This window comes from Fusarium oxysporum, chromosome VII (genome assembly GCF_013085055.1).
Source record: "Fusarium oxysporum Fo47 chromosome VII, complete sequence".
In the NCBI taxonomy this organism is placed as follows: domain Eukaryota; kingdom Fungi; phylum Ascomycota; class Sordariomycetes; order Hypocreales; family Nectriaceae; genus Fusarium; species Fusarium oxysporum.
In genome coordinates this window covers 2,926,905-2,948,162 of record NC_072846.1, presented here as the reverse complement: position 1 = coordinate 2,948,162, position 21,258 = coordinate 2,926,905, and the positions used below count along the sequence as shown (strand labels likewise).

The following is a 21,258-nucleotide window of genomic DNA, read 5'->3' as shown; positions in this document are numbered from 1 at the left end:
GTGTAATGTTGTTGTGTTTACCTAGTAAATAACAATTAGGTAAGACTAAATTTACCCCTACACTTTCTAGGCCTGTTATTCCGTGAGTCGAGAGACGTGGCCCGAAACGGAGGAAGAAACCACTCAGCTGTTGGAGTCTGGCATGCACGGTTGACTCAGGCGAGCTTAGTGCAATGTGGTGGCGCCCTAGGTAGGACGGCTCAACCAATTGCATGATTTTCGTCTTGGCCCTTGCTGCCGCCATGGAGTGTGGCTTAGCACCCTGTCCAATCGCCTGTTCTACGGATACTAAGAAGCGGGCTACGCATAATCTAAATTCTCAAAAACGGAATGAGAAATGAGTTAGCGTGCTTCCGATTCTGCCGCAAGCTGAGGCTATTGGGTTGATTTGCCATGACCCAAGCATTCAGATTATTTCATTGGTAGATCGTGCAAATTGAAAGACGGCTGTTGGCAGACAAACAATAACCCCTCAGTATTTCAGGCCAATAAGGGTATGTCAGATGTTGGCGGCGACTCTTGGGGTAGAGCTTAGCAGTAGTGGCGTGAATTTAGTGTCAGCTAGCGTCTGCTCCACACTCAAGACACACTGGCGTAGCCTTAGGCAGCGGCCGATTGAGCCTGGTTGGTGGGAGCTGGCTAACTGCTTTCTACTGCTGTGCCAACTTACAACGTGACATCTAAATAGGAAAGTCTTAGCACAGGGATATCTCGACTACTGAATCCAAGTTTAAGTCGGCTTAGTATGTGCCGAGTTTTTAACGCTGCTAATAACGAACGCTTGCTTTTCGGGTGGTTGTCACAGATCGGACTGAGCAGAGAAAAGTCGTTAGTAATTTAGGAGATCGTATGACTGTTTAGGCCACCCAAGGCTTGTGGGGATACTCAAACATGCATAAGACCAGTCAAGAAAGTAAAAATAACTAATCGATTGCCAACAAACGATTAAATTACATGTTGTAGAGCTCCATAAGCTTTGAGTGGCCTAAAGAGATACGAAATACTTTTTAGGCTAAATGCAATTTAGCAGTGGACATGTAGAGCTGCACAACAACCCTACTTTTCCCTTTAAAATCGCAGTATCTCTATCTATCTAATCCGGCCTACATACATCTAAAGTCTCAGTTCCATTGTGGCACCATTTAAAATGCCTCTTGTTACCAACCCCATCCTTCCTGGGTTTAACCCGGATCCCTCTATTCTTCGGGTTAAGTATGATTATTATATTGCCACGTCAACCTTTGAATGGTACCCCGGTGTTCAGATACACCATTCTAAGGATCTTGCGAATTGGAGCCTAGTGTGTCGGCCTTTGAATCGTGCAAGCCTTCTTGATATGCGTGGGATACCTGATAGTTGTGGAGTCTGGGCTCCATGCTTATCCCATGATGGATCGAAGTTCTATCTTGTTTATACATGCACCAGACGACTTCACGGATCTTTCAAAGATACTCCCAACTACATCACGTGCGCCGACGATATCCAAGGACCGTGGAGTGAGCCAGTATACGTCAATTCCTCAGGTTTTGACCCTTCATTATTCCATGATAATGAAAACGGCACGAAATGGTTCGTCAATATGCTGTGGAACCACCGCAACCGACCTCTTCTATTTGCAGGTATTTGCTTGCAGCAGTACGATCCTGATCTGGGAAAGCTGGTGGGACCTAGGAAGAACATCTGGCAAGGAACGAGTTTAGGGTATGTAGAGGGTCCACACATGTACAAACGCAACGGCTGGTACTACATACTGGCTGCTGAGGGTGGAACTGGATGGTTTCACGCATGTTCCATGGCAAGGTCTCGATCAATCTGGGGTCCTTACGAGAATCATCCAGAGAACCATATCCTGACTTCAAAGGACGACCCGTCTACCGAATTACAAAAGGCTGGCCATGGAGATATTGTGGATACGCCCGACGGTCGAACTTATCTGGTGTATCTTACCGGTCGGCCTACGGGACAAGAACGTCGATGTGTCCTTGGTCGTGAGACAGCTATACAGGAGGCATACTGGGCCGATGATGACTGGTTATACGTGAAGGATGGTCCAATTCCCAGTTTGCACGTTAACTTGCTGGCGGCTCGCAATGATGCGAATTATTGGGCTGAGCAAAGATATACTTTTGAGAGCAATCTCCCGTCCGATTTTCAGTGGCTCCGAACGCCCAAGCCGAACCGTATCTTCGAGGTAGACAATGGACTCGTCTTATATGGTCGCGAGTCGATTGGCTCCTGGTTTGAGCAGGCTCTTGTAGCGCGTCGACAGTGTCATTTCTCATTCGATGCCGAGACAATAATTGAGTTCTATCCAGAGGATGAGCGTCAGTACGCAGGGCTTACTGCATACTACAACCGGTATAGCTTCTACTACCTTACTGTCACTGCACACTCGGACGGAGAGAGGGAACTTCTCTTGATGAAGGTTTCCGCCCCAAACAAAGAAGCATCACTGGATAGTCATACTATTGAGCCTGTTTCGATTCCTAAACAAGGTAGAGTAAAGTTAGCTATGTCAGTACGCGGAGACAAATTACGCTTCTTTTACGCCATGAAAGATGAGGAACTTAAGCAGATGGGGCCGGTGCTGGATGCATCAACGCTTTCGGATGAATGTGCTCAGGACTGGGGAGGCTCCCCTTTCACTGGTGCATTTGTCGGGATGGCCTGTTCGGATCTGAACGGACTAGCACGAGAGGCCCGGTTTGACTACTTTGCTTACCGTCCTGTCAGAGATCAATGGGATCGATATGGAGATTTCAAGGCTAGGGTCAGGATCGAATAATTGTATTTAGTGGAAGCCGGCACAAATGTGTTGACACCTGACAGGCCGCTGAGATTGAAAACAATGATTGGGTTAAGAAAGCACTAAAAGACCAGAATTGGACGGTGATTCAAATGGGCGACAACAATTCTACTGGCTTGAACGGTTTGCTTCTGGATTAACTCAGCCTACTATTCATAGCAATGAACTTCAATAACTACGCCGAGTTTACCATTATGGCATACGGCGGCTCTGAGCCAAATAGCCGGTTGTTCCTCGAGATGATCCGCAACTACATATACGATTTGGTTGGAGGCGTAGGATGGCCTTGGACCCCTCTTGAGCAACCGGTAGTGGTGAAACATAATGTTCCTATGGCCATACGCTTCACAGACGCTACAGAGGACACCGATCTAACCTCCCAGGACAACCTCTATCTATTCTATACTGATAGCAAATTTACGAACTACGCCTCTGAAGAATTATTTAAAAAGTGCTTACTAAAGTTGGCTCCGAACAGAACAATGAGGGCCATGATAATAACTACTTAATTGACATCAACTATATTCGATTCCCCTTGAACGGAAGTAGTTACGCCATTCAGGTGGCATATCCAATTCTCAGCTGATACCCTCTTTTTGGCAAGTCGGACTGCACTCGGTCTCGGTATATTACTGTCCGAGATAATAGCTCCTGGATATCAAAGTGGCGGCTACGTTTGTGCCTGTATGGAGTATAGAGTGAGGGGGTTAGACCACGCTCAAGTCACGTCTTTCCATTCCTTAGCCATAAAACCAGCAAAACATTCTCACCCCTCCCCCTGGTTTGTATCTTGAGTTAACAAGAGACTAATGATACCGCATTAAGACAGCTCTTGGGAGGGGTTGTATAGTCAGAGTTTCCCATAGCCCTAAACCCCCCGCGCTTGCCTAAAAAGGGTAAACGTAACCGCTTTATGCAAGTAGAGCAATCAGGAAGAGAGACAAGGTTACTTCCAGGTGACGGTGTAAGCCTATCTCTGCTACGGCTCACCTATTACGCTGGCCTATACCGTGCCCTCTTATATAATACATTATGGACAGGTGATAGGCATTGCTTGCGTCAAGATTGCAATCACACAAAAAGACTGTCTGACGTTGTAATCAAGTCCCAGACATGGCAGCGGCACGCGGAGCAAACGCGCTGGCGCAAGAGCCGGCAATTTACAGGCCACGAGTATTTATGATGTCTGACATCTTGAACGAACCAGATGATGAGATGTCACTGGTCCGATTCCTACTCTACTCGAATCACTTTGATGTTCGGGGAATCTGCGCCACTACTTCTATCAGCCTTCAGAATGAGACACATCCCGAAGCCATGGAGAGGATCATCCGTGCCTACGCCAAGGTGGTTGACAACTTGAACACCCATGTCGGTCCCAACTGCCAGTACCCTGACCCTGATAAGCTGCTTGCGCTTGTGTCCTCTGGTCCTAAGGTATGGCAATCCCCGCCCTTGAAGCTGCTGCTCTATTCCAGAATTAACACACTAGCATAGGTCTATGGAAGAAAATTCCTTGACGAGCCTTTGAGCGAGGGCGCTAAGCGTCTAGTGCAGGCTCTGGACGAGTCTGAAGAGCCACTGTACTGCGGTCTTTGGGGGGGGCGCCAACAATGTAGCACAGGCGCTGCACCATATCGAACAGACCAAACCCAAGGAAGAGGGCGCGCGGCTGCGTTCACGGCTCCGAGTCTACGCCATCTCTGATCAAGATGACGCCGGATTGTGGATTCGTATTCACTGGCCCAACATCTTCTACATCGTCAGCGTTCATGGGTTTGGAGAGTTCCTGGCTGCAACATGGGTTGGCATTAACGAATCAGACAATGGCATGCCAGATATGACAAAGGTCAAGGACGACTGGCTCACCCCCAACATCCGTCTCGGCCCTCTGGGAGCCGAGTACCCTTATATCACATTCGGCATGGAGGGCGATTCGCCTAGCTTCATGTGGCTCATTCCCAACGGCCTGTCGAACCCAGAACGGCCTGAATGGGGTGGCTGGGGTGGTCGCTACAATAGAGTCACCTGGTCACACGATCTGAGTGGTGAGTACGGAGTCTCGCCCGACACAGTCATTACGAAAGAGGGCAAACCGTACATGAGCGTGCAGTCGACCATCTGGCGCTGGAGAGACGCGTCCCAGGACGACTTTGCCTCCCGCATGCAATGGACGTTGCATCAGGACTTCAGTGCGACGGCGCACCCCCCCATCCTGAACATCAATGGTTCAGCCGGCCCAGAGCTGCTGCAAATCGAGTTTGCTCCTGAGGAGTCCGTCATCCTCGACGCGAGCAAGACCATTGACGTCGACCACCCCGACGATCTTAGCCAGCTCGAGTTTGAATGGTACTATTACCTGGAGCCCGGATTCCCCCACTCCACCGGCAAACCCTTTGGCGACAACGTTCCCATCAAGCCTCTGTCACCCCCTGAAGGCACAGATGGAATACTAGCTGTGAACGAGGCTGGCTTTAGCAACGTCGTTCTGGGACCAAAGGTGTCCGTTACGAATATGATTCCCCCCACGTCCAAGAAGGATCAGCTTGAGGGAGAGTGGCATGTGATATTGCAGGTCAGGACGAAAAAGGGTCCTTACCACATCCGCAGATACAAGAGGGTGGTTTTCAAGTATGTTGCTGCTGAAGCTTGAGCAAGACCCTCAATTTGGCGAGGAGCCCACATGGAGAACACTCTGCAATGCTTGCACATAGTTTGATTCTTTTGAGTTTGTGAGTACAATCTGATTACCTATTCAATCTTACCTTGTATATATAGCAGCATCAATCCTGCTATTAGGAAAAGCGTGTTAGTAGCCTGGCGCTGCATCTTGTGATTACTCGAACACAGGGCAATCTTGACACAACCACTTTTACGGAATTTTGATCTTAAATGTCCCAAGATCTCGCATATAGTAAACCTGCCTTTGTCTTATTATACATTCAAGGCCTATCTGCTGACGAGCAGGAGCAATCATGCCAACGACTTCACTGTCGCGGATTATACCCTACCCGTACAAAGGACCATTAGAATCCCATCGGATTATCTACTTTTCGTCCATGCCAACCCTAAGCCCCTTTGATATTTTCCTAAAGAATTACCCCTAGATTTTACACTTTCTGTCTATATATATTAATATAGTAACTAGGATTAATAAAAATAACCTATTATTTATAACGTGGTTGATAAGCAAGTTGGCCAGATAAGCAAGTTGGCCAAAAATCCCTCACCTTACATTAACACTATCAGATCAATTAAATCTCAACTACCACAGATGTCACAGCCTGCAAAAGAAGCTCGAGTTATTCTTGCTCTTCAAGCCCTTCAAGATGACCCTAAATTAAGTATCCGACGCGCTGCTCAGATATATGAGGTCAATCGTAATACTCTAAGTAACCGGAAGAACGGTATAAAACCACGACGCGATATTATGTCGAACTTACGCAAGCTATCAAAGCTAGAAGAAGAGACTGTCCTTCAGAATACTCTTGATCTAGATTCGCGAGGACTCCCTTGCCGGATCTCTGTTGTTGAAGATATGGCAAATCGACTCCTTGCTGACCGCAACGCGCCACCTGTTGGCAAGCGCTGGGCTATCAATTTTATTAACCGGCAACCAGAGCTCAAATCACGTTATCAACGGAGGTATGACTATCAGAGAGCCTTATGTGAAGACCCGACTATTATTCGCAATTGGTTCAGGCTCGTAGAGAATACAATTGCGAAATACGGTATCCGATCAGATGATATCTGGAACTTTGATGAGACCGGCTTTATGATGGGCATGATTTCAACCGGCAAAGTTATCACAAATGCAGAGAGGCGTGGAAGGCCAAAATCGGTCCAGCCTGGAAGTCGAGAATGGGTTACTGTGATCGAGGCGATCAGCGCGGAAGGTCAATCGATCCCGCCGTTTATCATAGTTAAAGGCAAGAAACACCTTCGCAGCTGGTATGAAGGAAGCAGCCTCCCGGTCGATTGGGCTATTGCATTGAGCGAAAATGGATGGACTAATAATAAGCTGGGTCTCGACTGGCTGAAGCACTTCAATAAGCATACAATTAACCAATCAGTTGGTTCCTATCGCCTTCTGATCCTCGATGGTCACGAAAGTCATCAGTCGACCGACTTTGGGGCATATTGCAAGGAGAAGAACATTATCCCGCTTTATATGCCTCCTCATTCCTCTCATCTACTCCAACCTCTTGATGTCGGCTGCTTTGGGCCGCTAAAAAAGGCCTATGGTCGAGAAATTGAGCATCTTATGAGACGCTCTAGAACCCATATCACCAAGGCCCAGTTCTTTCCTGCCTTTTATGCTGCCCACCAAGCTACTATTATAGAAAGAAATATACGGGGAGGGTTTCGAGGAGCTGGGCTTACTCCCTTTAACCCAGAAAATGTTATCTTGAAGCTTGATATACAGCTACGGACCCCAACGCCTCCTGAAGAGGATATAAGCCGGGCTCAACCTTGGACCCCAAAGACACCAAGGACTATCACTGAGGCTAATTCTCATTCCGAATACCTTCAGAGAAGGATCAGGAGACATCACAGTAGCTCTCCAGAGTCAATCCTTGAGGCTCTTCAGTCATTAACTAACTCAGTGATGAGAAATATGCATAAGACTGCCCTACTAGAAGCTGAGAACCGAGACCTTCGAGAGGAAAATGCAGCAAATAGCCGGAGGAAAAGAGCAAAAAGAACCCAGCTACAGGATAGTGGCAGGATGACTATAGGGACTGGTCAGAGTCAAATTGATCAGATAGATACTGATACGCAGGTAGTGGCTGAATCATCGAGAAGTGGTGGTCGAGGAAGGTCGGTCGGACCGGGTGTTCGGCGTTGTAGCAAATGCGGCAAGGCCGGGCATAATGCAAGGACCTGCCAAGAGGTAATCGAAGTCACTGAGGATAGGGATAGCAATTAGTTTTAATTAATTAGATAGGCTATGGTGTTTTTATTAGTAATTGGAATATGAAGGTTGAGATTTGTGGCCAACTTGCTTATCTGGCCAACTTTCTTATCGATGGTGCCCGCAATTACGTCGTAATTCGCTCAGACCACGTGACGACTTATCCCCCGCAAAAAGCGGCCCGTGAAATCGTGTGCGCGGCGCCTGATAAGTGCATTTGATAAGTTCCCCGCAACTTATCAGGCCCCCCCACGATCGGTTCTGGAGACGAGCAAGCAAGTTATGGGTAGACATACACACGCTGCCGCGGACCAACCCGGTCCGGAACCTCCTACGAGGAATCAAAGCCTTCAGGCGCTTCATATCTCCACTCAGGCGCATCGCGGATGTATGCAGAGAGGTACCGAAGGATACCATGGAAGTCATTCAGCCATTCACCCTCGCTCCGTGGGAGGCACGCCTACAAGTCATACTGAACAGTCAAGGAGAGGAAGAAGAAGACAAGATTAAAGAACTTGCCAAGGCAGGATGGGCGGTCAGGATAGCGACAAGCAGCTCGGCGAGAAACGATCTGGTCGGCATGGGAGGGACCGTTCGAATCCCCATATCCTTAGCGAGAGCCGGCAAGATCATCGAAACCTTCTCGGTCACGCTAGGGACGACGGAAGAACACAACCCGTATACCGCCGAACTAGCAGCCATCGTTCGAGGCCTAAAATATCTGCCAGAGATGAAGTACCGGATTATAATGATCTTGACGAGTAACAGATCGGTGGCACAAGCTATAGGTAACCCTCGCCAGCAATCGGGCCAGGGGCACATTCGGGAGATATACGATGCTATAGAAAAGCTCAAAGGAGACATGAATAGAGTTAGGCTCATCTGGCTACCATTTGACAGTGAGCTCAAAATCCAGAGGATAGCCAAAATGTCAGCCCGCCACGCAACAGAGCCGTACGTCACACCACGCAGAGGAACAAGCAAAGCAAAGACGACAATCCTTAGTCGAACGAGAGCAAATCTACGAAGGGAGAGGGAACTACCAGACGGAGTTGGCAGATATTCGAGAAAGGTCGACTCAGCTCTGCCTGGTAAACATACTCGGCTATTGTACGATCAGCTACCGTGGAAGGAGGCCAGCGTGCTGGCACAACTCAGAACCGGGATGGCACGACTGAATGGCTACCTGTATCAAATCGGAGCAGCAGTGACTGATGAATGCCCATGCGGGCAAGCAAAAGAAACGGTAGAGCACTTCCTCTTCCGATGTGTAAAATGGATGGCACAGCGCAAGGAGATGATGCTTCAATGCGTAGAGGAAAAGTGCGGCAACGTCTCCTTTCATTTGGGGGGCAAAGCTGCATCAGACGGACAAAAGTGGACACCGAACATGGAAGCAGTACGAGCCACAATCCGTTTCGCGATCGCCACAGGTCGCCTGGAACAGAGATGACAACAACATCACTACTAACCTATCGACCATAAAATTATACCTACCGACAACCACTACCCTGGACAACCAGAATTAGACACTGCTTCAGCCGCCGAAGATAGGAAACTGAACACTTGGAGGAATTGGTCTTCAAGTTGACCTGCTATTACTAACAATTACGGGGATCAAGGAGACAAGCGATGACCAGGCTGGAAAGAACAAGAAAAGAACTGCAAGGGCTTGGCGAGATCAAGGCAACAAATAGCGAGATGCATGTATTTTTAGCTCATAGAGCCCTCTGGGCAATGACCTACCGGGCGTAATAGACTTGTGTGTGTGTGTGTAGTATTAGGCATTGGAAACCGATGGCCCCTACTTCCCTTTCCAGGCCTCCGTCATCAATTCCTTCATGTTTCGCAGTTTGATATCTGGGAAATCCTGGTCGATTGTGTGCTGGGGCTTCAAGTCGAAGAGGCCGCTGTCGAACATGAGCCCGGACATGGCCAAGATGCCCCGCAGCTGCTCCTTAGGAAAGAAAGGGTACATAGCTGGGTGGCTCGGCAGCTCTGTAACGTATCCCGCTTTCAATGAGTCCACCGTATCGTAAGTGACGCTGAACTTAACACCCTTAATGCTCTCCGCAAGGGCGACGAGTTCATTCCAAGTCACTACATCACCAACAAGGTATGTCTTGGGCTCCCATTTAGAAAGCGCCAGAGAAGCTGCGACGAACTTGGCGATATCCATGGTATAGGTAAGTACTACAGGTACATTGCCGGAACCGGGAATAGCGGCGGTGTTGTTTGCGACGTCGACCACAACATTCAGGATCGTCATGTGCGTCTTGACATGTGGCGCAAGAAAGTAGTCGGCAAAATAGCCTACGTGCCACGTTGTATGTTCCAGCTTGGTGGATTCCAAAGCCCGTGCCACCGCGAGCTTAATTTGGGCGTAGGGGAACTTCACCGCGAACCTAAAAACTCACTCATTAATGGACATTGCTTCCGCACCCTCCTGTTTTGGGGGCGCTCACGCTTCTGTATATTCACCTCCCCAGATGCTTGGGATGTAACGCTTCGTGGCGGAAGCGCGGTCAGCTGCCGCAATAAGATTCAGCTCTGGTTCGGCAACAACCATTGTGTTGAGAGCCGATATGACCGTCTGGATCATGTTGTCTTCAAGAACTTTGGTCAGAGTATCAATACTAGTGTAGTCCACCGGTATGATACGGGCTCCAATCTCCTTCTCCTTCTTTTCATCATGCTATTAGGAAGTGGTCAGCAAGGGGGCCAACAGCAATGAGAACGAGTAAATGTATAAGTCTTACCTTTCTAGCCAGAATAACCACTTCGAACTTGCCGTCTGCAACGATTGCCTCGACGATGGTACGACCGAGATTGCCAGTTCCACCGGCTACAGCGATGAGGGAGGACATACTAGGTATATCGTCTAGTTTCTTGGAGAGGGGCAGGTAGTGAAATATAAGGGCGATAGCAAGTAAGTTGCTGGTCACACTTGTCTGAACAGGCGTTCGGGGGGAGCGTCACACTATATTTATTTACAAAAAGACCCGCCTAGCTTCCATGCCTTGGAGGGAAACCGTAATTTCCCGTTACTACCTCGCCAGTCGTCGACCGGATTCGACACTGGTAAAACCCTCAGACAAGGTTGGGAGTTGTCATGTGGAACTCCGCTACTACTTGGCAATCACCGTTCAGGCGATTTATAACTCCGCCTTAGCAGATGTAACGAAGACCCACTTAGCGGACTTTCGGAGGCTTGAACCACACGTCGAACACCGAATTTGACAGGGGTTATTAAGTAGGAAGACAAAGTCGGAGTCCGGCTCGGTGACAATTAATACCCAATAATTTGTTCAAAGCATTAAGAACTTCATGTCCTTACGCGCGCGGGGTATCACAAATGATGGCCGTCCCCTGGTCCGGCACACGACCTTGGAAATCAAAGCGCGCCATATATCGATACGACTGTGTTCTTCGGTCTGCAGTCCTGCATCGAACAGCAAATCTCCGCGCGTGGACAAATTCAGAGAGAATCCATGTATGCGAGAGTAACAACCGAGCAAGAAAATTGAATAGCCAAGGCAGGGTGGCGATCAACGCAATCCACTCAACCTCAGCCTTCAATTGAGTGAGTTGACTGCTTGATAAACTTTTCGTCCGTTAAATTGATCAACCCAGGTCCTATATTGAGTTAGTTGGGGTTGCCTTGATGGCTGGCCAGTGCTCCATGCCGCGTGGTACACGTACCATGGCTACTTCTGCATAAAGGATGTACAGGAACTCAGAGCGGGGACTTGAGGCAACTCGGAGTAAACACACACCCAATCAGACGCCTCACAGAATAAGAGCTTGTTGGATTGACCCCTCGGGTGCTGGACTAGGGCCCGGCTAGGAACAACCCTCTGATATATTAAAATTAACCTAAAACCTCTTCATAAGTAAAGAGGGGGCTGAAGGCATCCTCAATAACATCATAACTTTTAGGCTCCACGTCATATTGATCCCTATCATCCTGATCTAATGTACCGGGCGCTATCCATCACCAGGAGTAAAGTTGTACCACCCCCTGCGGCCGCGCCACTCGGCCTCGCCCTATGACCACATGTTTCAAGCATCTCGCTTTCTAGGCCAGAATCATACTGGAAATGGCGGTATCCCAAAAGTCCATGTCCCAAAGTCCGTGTCCCAAAGTCTATATCTCAAAAGTCCGCCGCACCCATGCTAGATCAAGCAGCTATGTGGGAGGGTGTTGATGCTATACCAATTAGTAATGTGGGAGGGTGTTAGGGGGCCCCATAGGGCTAATGCAGAAATAAATAAGAAGATTATTTATGTTTTACAATTGTATTAGTGAGATGCAGCTAGGAGTCAATTTTCCTCAATAGATGCAAATTGTGGAAAATGAGGGAGTAGATGATAGATAAAGTTCATGATGAGAATCTATCCTGAGATGTATGTGAGCTTGTCCTAAGAGCCATAACTGAATAGCTAAGAAAGCAATAAATCAGTATAGACCATGACTACTCAATCTTGGCTGCAACTCTGCAGAAATGCTTCTGGTCTGCCAGGTACTGATAAGCCCTTAAATTGGTTAGCTTGGATTATGAATCGTTGCGATATATAGTTGACTTACTCTTTGAGGTCCTCGAGCTTGAAGACCTGTTGGTCCAGAACAGGCTTGATGTTGGAAGCCTCAATGGCACGAATCATGGGCTGGTGCTGAGACCTAGAATAGCTGCATTTAGTGAGCATGCGGTTGTGTACAGCTAGTGGATCACTGCCCGTATTGATACGGCCTGCGTCGCTAGGTGGCGCGGTTAGCCCGTGTGGGGGGACTCCAGGGGCAGCGGCGCTAATAAACTTTATGCATATGGTAATCCGGAGTATGTGGGAACTAGGAAGATAAGATGCTGGAAAATTGATTGATCGCAAGTAGACGTGAATGAGACATTCTCCATCACCGGTTCTCTATGAGACCTCCTAATATCTTACGCTGGTGCGAGTAGCCGCGGCAAGCCTATCGGTGCTAAGGTTTCTATCCCAAAGACAAGACCTCCCGGCAATTTCATGGCATCTTCCCACTCATCTCCAAGGAGCCCCTTAATGTAGCTCAACAAACCGATTGGCCAGTCTCTCAGACACCAATGCTCCTGACTATAGCTCATTAAGACAGTAAAGTGACCCAGAATAACGAGTGCTACGGGATGTCGAGCTGAGCACAGATCCAGAAAGGTCTGGCATGCTTCAAGTCCCCAGCCCCAAACTATCTTACCAGGCTCAGGGTCTCCGAGGTTGTCTGAAAGCACTGCAATACGGCGGAAGAGTGATTTCACGGCATGGAGGCATGCTGTCTTCTGTTCCCTGCAAACTGACGCACTATGCATCCCTGGAGAAACGCAAGCTGTGGATATCTTGTTTCGAGATCATTCCCAGTGTCTTGGTAATTGGCAACAAACTTAGTGAGAAGCCATGATTCTGAGACGACTACTGGGGGGAAGCTCTGCTGTACAAACATCAACGTAGATCTGACATACCACTTAGATTGGGAACGATCTTCACTGTAGAGCTGAAGGGCTGTCAGGCCCAGGATACTATTCAGCAAGTAGTGGTGAGAGAAGCCCAAGCGAACAAGGTTGTATTGCAGCTGCTTCGTAGTCTCTGTCACGTCGCCTGTCACGGGATACCGGTGCCAGTGCTCCAGCAATTCAAGATCAGCTATGCTGTCCTCGTTTAGTGGCGGCTTGTTCAGGGTAGGAGACGAGAAGCTGCACACGAGGTTGGCCCGCTCGCATTGAAGGCATCGTGGATAGACCTCATTGCACTAGTAAGTTCAGCTGTGGGTTCTCCCCTCGGCGTGGCAAGTAGCAGGAATGGCACAGTGAGGATAGTTACCTTGGCGTGCTTCTCCTTGCATTGAACACAGCCTTCTCGGGACTTTCTGTGAACTTTCCGCCTTCTCATCATGTTTGTCATGCCTCCGTGTCGCGTCACAGGAAGATACGCTAGGGTCTCATAGGGCGCCGTATAGATACGGTGGTGGAGTGTTGATATATGATTAGTTGGAGCTAACCGGGCCTTGTCGGCCGCTTTTAAAAGCGGGGTAAAGGCGAGTCATCTAATCCAAGAACGCTTACCAATCATAGGGGCTTCCCTAGGCGACTGATACACTGCCGCCTGGCGGCCAATACATGGGGCACCTAGGTGCCCAAATTATGTCAGCAATCGTCGCCCGATTGGCCAGCGCGCGTTAGACATGACCGACGCGACCTGCGCTCTGTATGTGTCGCACTTAGCGTGCTTAAAGGGTTAAAGTGAATGTGATGAACAGCAGCAAAAATGTTTTGATTGATTGTTTTGTTATTTCTTGTGCGGGGTATTCCATCCCGCAGAGTTACTAAAAGCATATAGCTAGATTACTAATACAGTTATTTTCTGAGGGGCCCCATAGGGACACGCCTAGGCGCCTCTCCACTTCTGCACGCGTAGGCGTGCGGATTATGTCAGCCCCCAATTTGGCACAACTCCACAACTGCATTTCGAGTTTTGAGGCTGGCGGGTTTCAGAATCCCGAGATTCAGAACTGCAATGAATTCCTAATTATCAACCTGAATACAATTCCTGCTGCTCTTTTCCATCATTCTCAGCCGTCTCCCAGATGTCGCGCATGCCTCTTCTGCTAGAAAATGGATTACTTTCCATCTCTGCCGCTACCTGAGCCTCCACCCGATCATCTTCTGCTTTACTCCAATCCAGGTACGCCATCATCTCTTCCTTACTCCAATCTCTAGATCCGGTCGGTGTCGTACAGAGTTTGCCCATCTGCTTCCAGTCAAGACACCACTGATAGCTTGCTTTGTCATACCGCAAAGGTAGACCTAACGCCCTCCGATACTGCTGGTTAGTTTTGACGCTACCACGAGGCTGCGCCTTATACCAAGCATCTCGAGCAACAACATATCTCCGATAGATAGCTTGTGGGTCATCATATCTTAGTGTCGGCGCCACTGATGCTGTTGAAGATGATGCTACTGGCGACGTCCCTCCCTGTGTCGATGGTTTTGCTGATGACACTGCCGATGATGCTGCTGTCTCTATACTAACGACAATGCAGCTAGTATCATCCCTGCCAGACCCAGCATGTCCGGATAATCCTGATGACGGGTCTTCCAGTGGTTCCCCTTCCTGCAAAGATGATACAGATGCAGATACTGCTGCTGCTGGTCGTGCTTCCCCGGATAATGCTGGCGAGAGTGCCACTGGCATTGCTTCTACCTGTGCTGATGATGATGACAAATACAAAATCCCCTCGTACCGTTGAGGGCATGCCTTTGACGTCATCTTGTGTCCTAATTTGTGGCATCTACTGCATGTAGGTCGTGCTTTTGGCTGCACTGCTGCCTGAACTGCCTCGAATGCACTTGGCTCTCTTTGAGTGCTCGATTGCGATTTACTTGTGGTAGAATCGGCAGCTATTCGATAAGATCGGTGTCGAGGCTCCAATAGCACCTGATGAACACCATGGCGACTCAAATGCCAATGCGGGTGAAAATGCTCCAAGCGAAGGGTTTGGCCTTGCTCTTGTAGAGCCTTGAGAATATAGGCGCAAGGGAGGCCGTGGGATCGAGAGAATGTACCGGTACAACTAGGCAGGTCTTCTTTCATAAGCCGCTTCCGTTGTTCTTCAACTTTGCGTAAAGCCTCGTGAGATATCCAGCCACGTATGGCACTATATAGTGATCCAGAGAGCTCAATTGGTATTCGCATTTGCTGCCTGACTTGGTTGGAGCGCAGCTCAGATAATTGATTAAGAAGCGCATGTTTCATAGCTCTCCACGCCTCGAAGAGATCTAGTGTAGATTTCTTGAGGTGGCTCTTAAGGAGCCCATGGATACCCTCAACCCGTGAGGTGACCACATTACCAAAGTGAGGGTGCTGGTCGACCCAGGCCTTAACAAGCTTTTTCTTGTACGGATCGAGCCAGTTGGACTTGATGTAGCCAACCTCTTCGAGATATTGAGGCAGATAGCGCTTTTCAAGCTCTTGTACGCGCTGGTCAAATGCCTGTTCATCTGACGACCTCATAATCGAATGCCAGTGATTGAAAAAGTCATTCCAGTCGCTCAGACCTTGCTGATAGGCCTCAGACCCTTGCTTATGGTGTACGAATGTTGGCTGGCAATAGCGGAGGACCGCCTTATTCGCATGCCACAGGCATAGCAAAGAGATCGAAGACGGAAAGCAGCTCTCTACAGCGTTCATACAGGCCTTATCACGGTCAGTCAGAATAACAGATGGAAACCTTGTGTTGCAGAGTTCATACAGGGACCTGAGCCGGTCCAAGGCCCATATGAAGTCCTGCTCAGCCTCGCCATTAAGGAATGCGAAGGCGATACAGAAGGATCGCTGACAGGCATCAACACCAATCATATCAAGCAGCGGCATTCCGTATTTGTTCGTTTTGTATGTGCAGTCCAAGAAAAGTAGATCTGGGTAAGCCTTCAAGTATGCCAATGACTCCGGATGGGCGAACAACACCGCCGTGATTCGGTTATCTGAGTCAAGCTGCATCCGGTTCCAGAACCCTTCCTTGTCTAGCTGGTTAGCAAAAGCATGTATAGTGCTCTGACCCTCACAGAGCTCTCGTTTGCTATCTGCGATACGGTTGTAGATATCTTGCTGGGTTGCAATGGTATTCGAGTTCTGGCGAATATAAGTCCTGATATCTTTTGGCGCTACACCAGCGTTCGTAAGGCGGCTGATTGTTGACCTGTCCACATCCGAGAGCTGCCAATGGACTGGGTGCGCCGATTTGTGCCAACTTGGTTCATGGTTGTGTGAAGAAAATTGTGGATCCGGACGATGCCTTAAAGACCAAGTCGTCTTATCTAGGGATTCCTTCGCGATGATAGAGAACCGGCAGTTGGTTCCTCGCGTAGTAGTCTTGCGCTGGTGGTCCCTTGAGGCGCTTGGTGGCCGACACCATCGATCACATGCGTGTGTGATAATCTGCCTGCCGCTGGTTGATCGCGACGATCTCCCAGTTACGAACGCGTATCCTCTTGGTGCTGCCCATTCATTGATAGCTGTGAGTAGAGCCTCTCGCGAGTCGTACGTGCCCTCTGGCGGAAGCACATCATCAGGAAATGCTGTCTGCGCCATAACGGCAACCCCTGAAAACTACGGTTGTGGTTAGCAATGGCAGCAATAGCCGCAGCCCCTTAGAAATGCAGCTGTGGAGTTGTGCCAAATTGGGGGCTGACATAATCCGCACGCCTACGCGTGCAGAAGTGGAGGCGCGCCTAGGCGTGTCCCTATGGGGCCCCATTTTCTGAGCCCTTGAAGATCATGCCTACCCTGCGACACTTGACCCACAAAAATGCTATCGCAGCGCCCGGGCGCCGTTCCAGTGGGAGCCCCGAGGTCTGAGACCTCGAGCCTTCCTTGCCTTTCAGGCCTCCTGTTTTGGAGGAAGGAATTTGGGACCTATCGGCCTTGAACCAAGGACCTTCGGCTGCTCGCAGCCTAGGCCTCCGGGTAGCGCTGCCTATTGAGAATCGCACGTTAGTCCCTACCTAATCTTGATCTTGGGTACCTGCGGATTGAGACTGATTACGCTCGGGATTCTTCAGGTCGCGACGTATGTGTATAAGAACTGATACGTTCTGGATATTTAGCGATCCTGATTACGCCAATGAAGGAGTCTAAGTTATCTTAGGATGGAAGGAATGAACTATCCGTTTCGATGAGGCTCAAGCTCTGACCCCACAGATGGTTCTCTATGAACTGAGCTGGAGTAATGACGTAGTGATGTAGTGTGGTACTTCTATACTTTAAATATAACGCAGCCAAGGTATACTATCAGGAGTAAATCCTTCTACTGTAATACCATTTCCAAAACTTGCAAACTTTTGCTCATCCTCATCAAACTTAAGATCATAGTCCTCCCATCGCACTATTTCAGTTGCGGCATAGTAGTGAAGTATTGTCCCTGGCCATGGAACAATAACCTTTTTGTTAGATTTATCTGCAATGTAATAATTCAGTCCTGACTAATGTAAATGCTGGGTAACAGAGGCCGACTTACACCATGATGAGCATGGCTCCGCCCAGACCATCTCTGGCATGCGTGATTGAACCCAGCGATTGAAGGCGTCTTGGGCTGATTGCTTGATACAGACTGATCTTAGGCGATCCTTCTGTAGCCTGTCGATGACTCTGATAATGTAGTCACTCGTACGCTCAATTCCAGGGTACGCCGAGCCGTTTACCGGACATATAGGCGGATTAAAAACTTAAAAGCAGAGTTTAGCTTTTTGGAAGGATCTTATAAGTGGGTTCACATACCGAAAAAGTTGGGGAAACCAGCGACTGTTGCTGCCAAGTAACTCTCATAGCCCCCATCCATTGACCATAGATCTGACAAGTTAGCTGTTCCGCGCCCTTTGATCGGAAACCTCGGCGCGTATGGGTCGAAGCCTGTACCACAGACAATCATGTCATACGTTCGCCGTTCGCCGTCAGTCGTGATGATAGCATTTCCTTCCACCTGCTTGGTCGGGGTAGAAATGAGCTCTACATTTGACTTATTTAGAGCCTCCATATATTTGTCGGCAGGCGTGAAGCGACGACAACCAGCTTTATACTCAGTAGGAAGGAGGGCCTTCAGGGCCTGTGGGTCGTCAATCTTGTTGATCATGTGCTGCTTTGCATTCTGAGTGAATTCTTCAGCAGTGTTTGAGTTGGCCCAGAGACCTCTAAAGCTGTAGGCTAGCTTTTTCTCGATCTGTAGGCGGAATTGGAGGTACGAATCGGGCTCGGTTTCGAATTTCTTGATTGAATCATGGGAATCTGCCCGCGTGTTAGAGATGGTTGGGGTTTGCGTAGTAGGGGAGAGAGTGCCCATAATTGACCTGCGCTTCTCCATTGCGAGAGAATACATGCGGAACCAGCCATGTTGGTCCACGAACAAAATTACCGATGGATCTCGCGTCTGGAGCTGTTAGCAAATACTGGGGTCTGTACAGCCAAGACTCTCACCTTTGTGTAAGCTAGCTAAACACTGGGTTGAGCTGGCTCCATTTCCTATCACAGCTATATCTTTGCCGTGATAGTCTAAGCCCTGGGGCCAGTTGGCCGTGCGTATTACACGCCCCTGGAACGTGTCAAGGCCTTCTATTTCTGGCAGCTTCCAGTTGTTCAGCCTTCCTATAGCAATGATAAAAACATCGCATTTGACAGAGATTTCATCATTAGGCGTCCCAATCCTTTGCAACGTGACATTCCATTCGGAGTTCTTCTCATCCCAGTCTGCCCCGGCGCAGGTTGTACCGAACTGAATATATCGTCGGAGATTGAATTTAGTCACCGTTGATTTTAGATAGTCTAAGATTTCAGCCGACTCTGCATACAAACAGCTCCAGCGAGGATTAGAGTTCCAGCTGTACTGGTAAGCATAAGATGGGATGTCGCATGCACAGCTTGTAGATTTCAGCAGTTGGCCATGATCAGTTAGTGGTGAATGGAATGCTCACCCGGGGTATCTATTCTCGGCCCAAGTTCCTCCTTCTTGGCTGTTCTTGTCATAAACAGTGATGTTGACGTTTGGCAATCGCGTGGTTGCGTCTTTCAAAAACTGGATGCCGGATATCCTGCAACGCTTAATTGCGAATCCAAGTTGAAACTGGGGATATACTTACCCAGCACCTATGACGACAATACGAATGGGCTTCGGAACAAATGCTGTTGGGAGTGGCTCCATGTTGAAACTGTACTACCACGAAATGGAAGAACAGATGTGATGTTGTGTAGGGTCTCGACTTGTAACTCTCCCAACCGACCCATGCTCAAACTGACGTTTCTTATGTCACGACAGTTCTACCTCATGAGAGCGTGGGTGATATTTATGTTGTATGACAAGGTCCAAAATAATACTATAGCGATCTCAGTATGATGAGGAGCGGGCCAAGCATCAGTAGTCGACGTCTGTAGTTTCACCAGGATTGCCCAAGACTGACCAAACGTGGCCCGTTTCGGACGTTCCCCCTCGACCTTCCCTTATGGGCAATCCATCGGGATGGATTACAGGATGAAAGGAGCCAACATGGAGTCTCAAGCTGTTCGTGTTGTCACCAAATGGATACATCGGTACTCTAGCCCATCCGGTTGTAGTTTTCTTTTTGTTCCCGCAGTCTTTTTATTCTAGGAGTCCTTTGCCTCTTTCAAAACGGCCATTTTTTGCCAGCAGCACGATGAGTTTAAACAAGGTACCCAATACTTGGATGGCTGATGCTACTGAGATATGTCCTAGGACATACTGCCTCCGCAGTAGGCATGCTTACTTTGGGCTGTGAGGTTATTTGCGATACACACGTATCAATGGATCTCTCCACCTACGTCTATTGACAGTCCAAAATCAACCCAGTCATTATTAAGCCGGAAAACTGGATTATAAAGATCTAGTCCGTATCTCGAACGTGGCAGCTCAAAGCGCCTGATACTGCTACGCATGTTCCATGACGACCACTTTAGACGAGGATTTCTTGGAAGAGTCAGCTTCGGAAAGATTCTGGAGTCGGACTGAGTATCAAAGTATCTGGCATGAGATTTTTCGAGACCTGGACTGGCTGGACAGCATACTTTCAACAGGTTTGATACCTGCTTTGGTAGGATGGGATATACAGTTCATGCAACCAGCGAGCAAGTTAAAACAACCGCCTTTGATAGCCCTCGCTCTTGCAAAACCAAAGGGGAAAACTCGACCCAGTCAGGATCTAGAACACTTCCTAAGTGCACTTCATGAACACCAGTACCATGAGCATCTTTGCATGGTAGAGTTTCCTAGGTTTAACCTTTACATTGGTCATGTCGCGAACTCTCATTGCTCCAATGTTATGAATATGCATGATGCGATCTGTCTTCTACGGCCAGATTGTACCGACCCGCCTACTGAATACAAAACGCTCGTGCTCTACTATGACCAGAAGAACCGTGGGCCGCTTCTTCTTGACGCTGACTTCAATCACGGATGGGACATTTGGATCTTGGACCGTGACCAAAAGCTTTTCGTTCTCTCCGTGGCTGACTCCGTAGGATATGAGAATTGGGTGCAAGAAGAGACTAAGAGAAAGACGAAGGCAGTATAGTGTTGTACATGTGCACCTTCCTGATTCTTCCTGATTGCAATATCTTCCTCTTTACCAGTTTTGGAGTGGAGACTTGTAGATACATATGTCTACTTTGTAAGCAGGGCAGGTGTCCATTTTAGGCCGCAAAAAACACCTTCCAGCCTTTTCCGGTCGTGGCGCACAGTATGCTGGCTAGTCCTAAAATGGTGCTAGGCTTGGCAGTGCAGGTCAGCTTCGTCACACTAATCGATACTTTCTTCAAGGTCATTATGAATGCCTTTTAGGGCTATCGACTAAGTATACAGTGTGTTAAGTGTCATCGTTTGTGTGGTGTGGGGCCTCAATCAGTTTGCGATAATGTTGTAAAAGAGGAAGCTGGGAGTGTTCAATATTGTAGCTATGAATAAGACAATGTACATTCATTTGGTGGCTACAATCGTCTGCTGGTTATGATAAAC

General features: G+C 48.6%; 5 protein-coding genes across 5 annotated transcripts; 2 read left to right on the top strand and 3 right to left on the bottom strand.

Annotated features, from left to right (window-relative positions):
- Window positions 1-1,147: 1,147 nt before the first annotated feature.
- FOBCDRAFT_140130 (family 43 glycoside hydrolase) lies at window positions 1,148-2,785 on the top strand (the record flags this gene model as incomplete). The annotated part of the gene is made up of 1 exon (XM_054706009.1): window positions 1,148-2,785. The coding sequence occupies one exon, from the start codon at window positions 1,148-1,150 to the stop codon at window positions 2,783-2,785; it is 1,638 nt and encodes a 545-aa protein (XP_054561984.1).
- A 1,134-nt stretch (window positions 2,786-3,919) lies between these two features.
- On the top strand, window positions 3,920-5,459 carry FOBCDRAFT_277156 (uncharacterized protein; the record flags this gene model as incomplete). The annotated part of the gene is made up of 3 exons (XM_054706008.1): window positions 3,920-4,243; window positions 4,304-4,397; window positions 4,426-5,459. The coding sequence occupies 3 exons, from the start codon at window positions 3,920-3,922 to the stop codon at window positions 5,457-5,459; spliced, it is 1,452 nt and encodes a 483-aa protein (XP_054561983.1).
- A 4,066-nt stretch (window positions 5,460-9,525) lies between these two features.
- FOBCDRAFT_242013 (uncharacterized protein) lies at window positions 9,526-10,588 on the bottom strand (the record flags this gene model as incomplete). Its single annotated transcript, XM_054706006.1, has 3 exons — window positions 9,526-10,126; window positions 10,187-10,416; window positions 10,481-10,588. The coding sequence occupies 3 exons, from the start codon at window positions 10,586-10,588 to the stop codon at window positions 9,526-9,528; spliced, it is 939 nt and encodes a 312-aa protein (XP_054561981.1).
- Window positions 10,589-12,196: 1,608 nt separating this feature from the next.
- On the bottom strand, window positions 12,197-13,195 carry FOBCDRAFT_296233 (uncharacterized protein; the record flags this gene model as incomplete). The annotated part of the gene is made up of 3 exons (XM_054706005.2): window positions 12,669-13,195; window positions 12,310-12,480; window positions 12,197-12,257 (listed from the first exon to the last, which is right to left on the bottom strand). Exons 1-3 carry the CDS (start codon window positions 13,058-13,060, stop codon window positions 12,197-12,199), a joined length of 624 nt encoding a protein of 207 aa, XP_054561980.1. The 5' UTR covers window positions 13,061-13,195.
- A 4,311-nt stretch (window positions 13,196-17,506) lies between these two features.
- Window positions 17,507-19,434, bottom strand: FOBCDRAFT_242012 (uncharacterized protein; the record flags this gene model as incomplete). Its single annotated transcript, XM_059610427.1, has 6 exons — window positions 17,507-17,700; window positions 17,761-17,967; window positions 18,021-18,504; window positions 18,587-18,672; window positions 18,714-19,153; window positions 19,373-19,434. 6 exons carry the CDS (start codon window positions 19,432-19,434, stop codon window positions 17,507-17,509), a joined length of 1,473 nt encoding a protein of 490 aa, XP_059465434.1.
- Window positions 19,435-21,258: the final 1,824 nt, after the last annotated feature.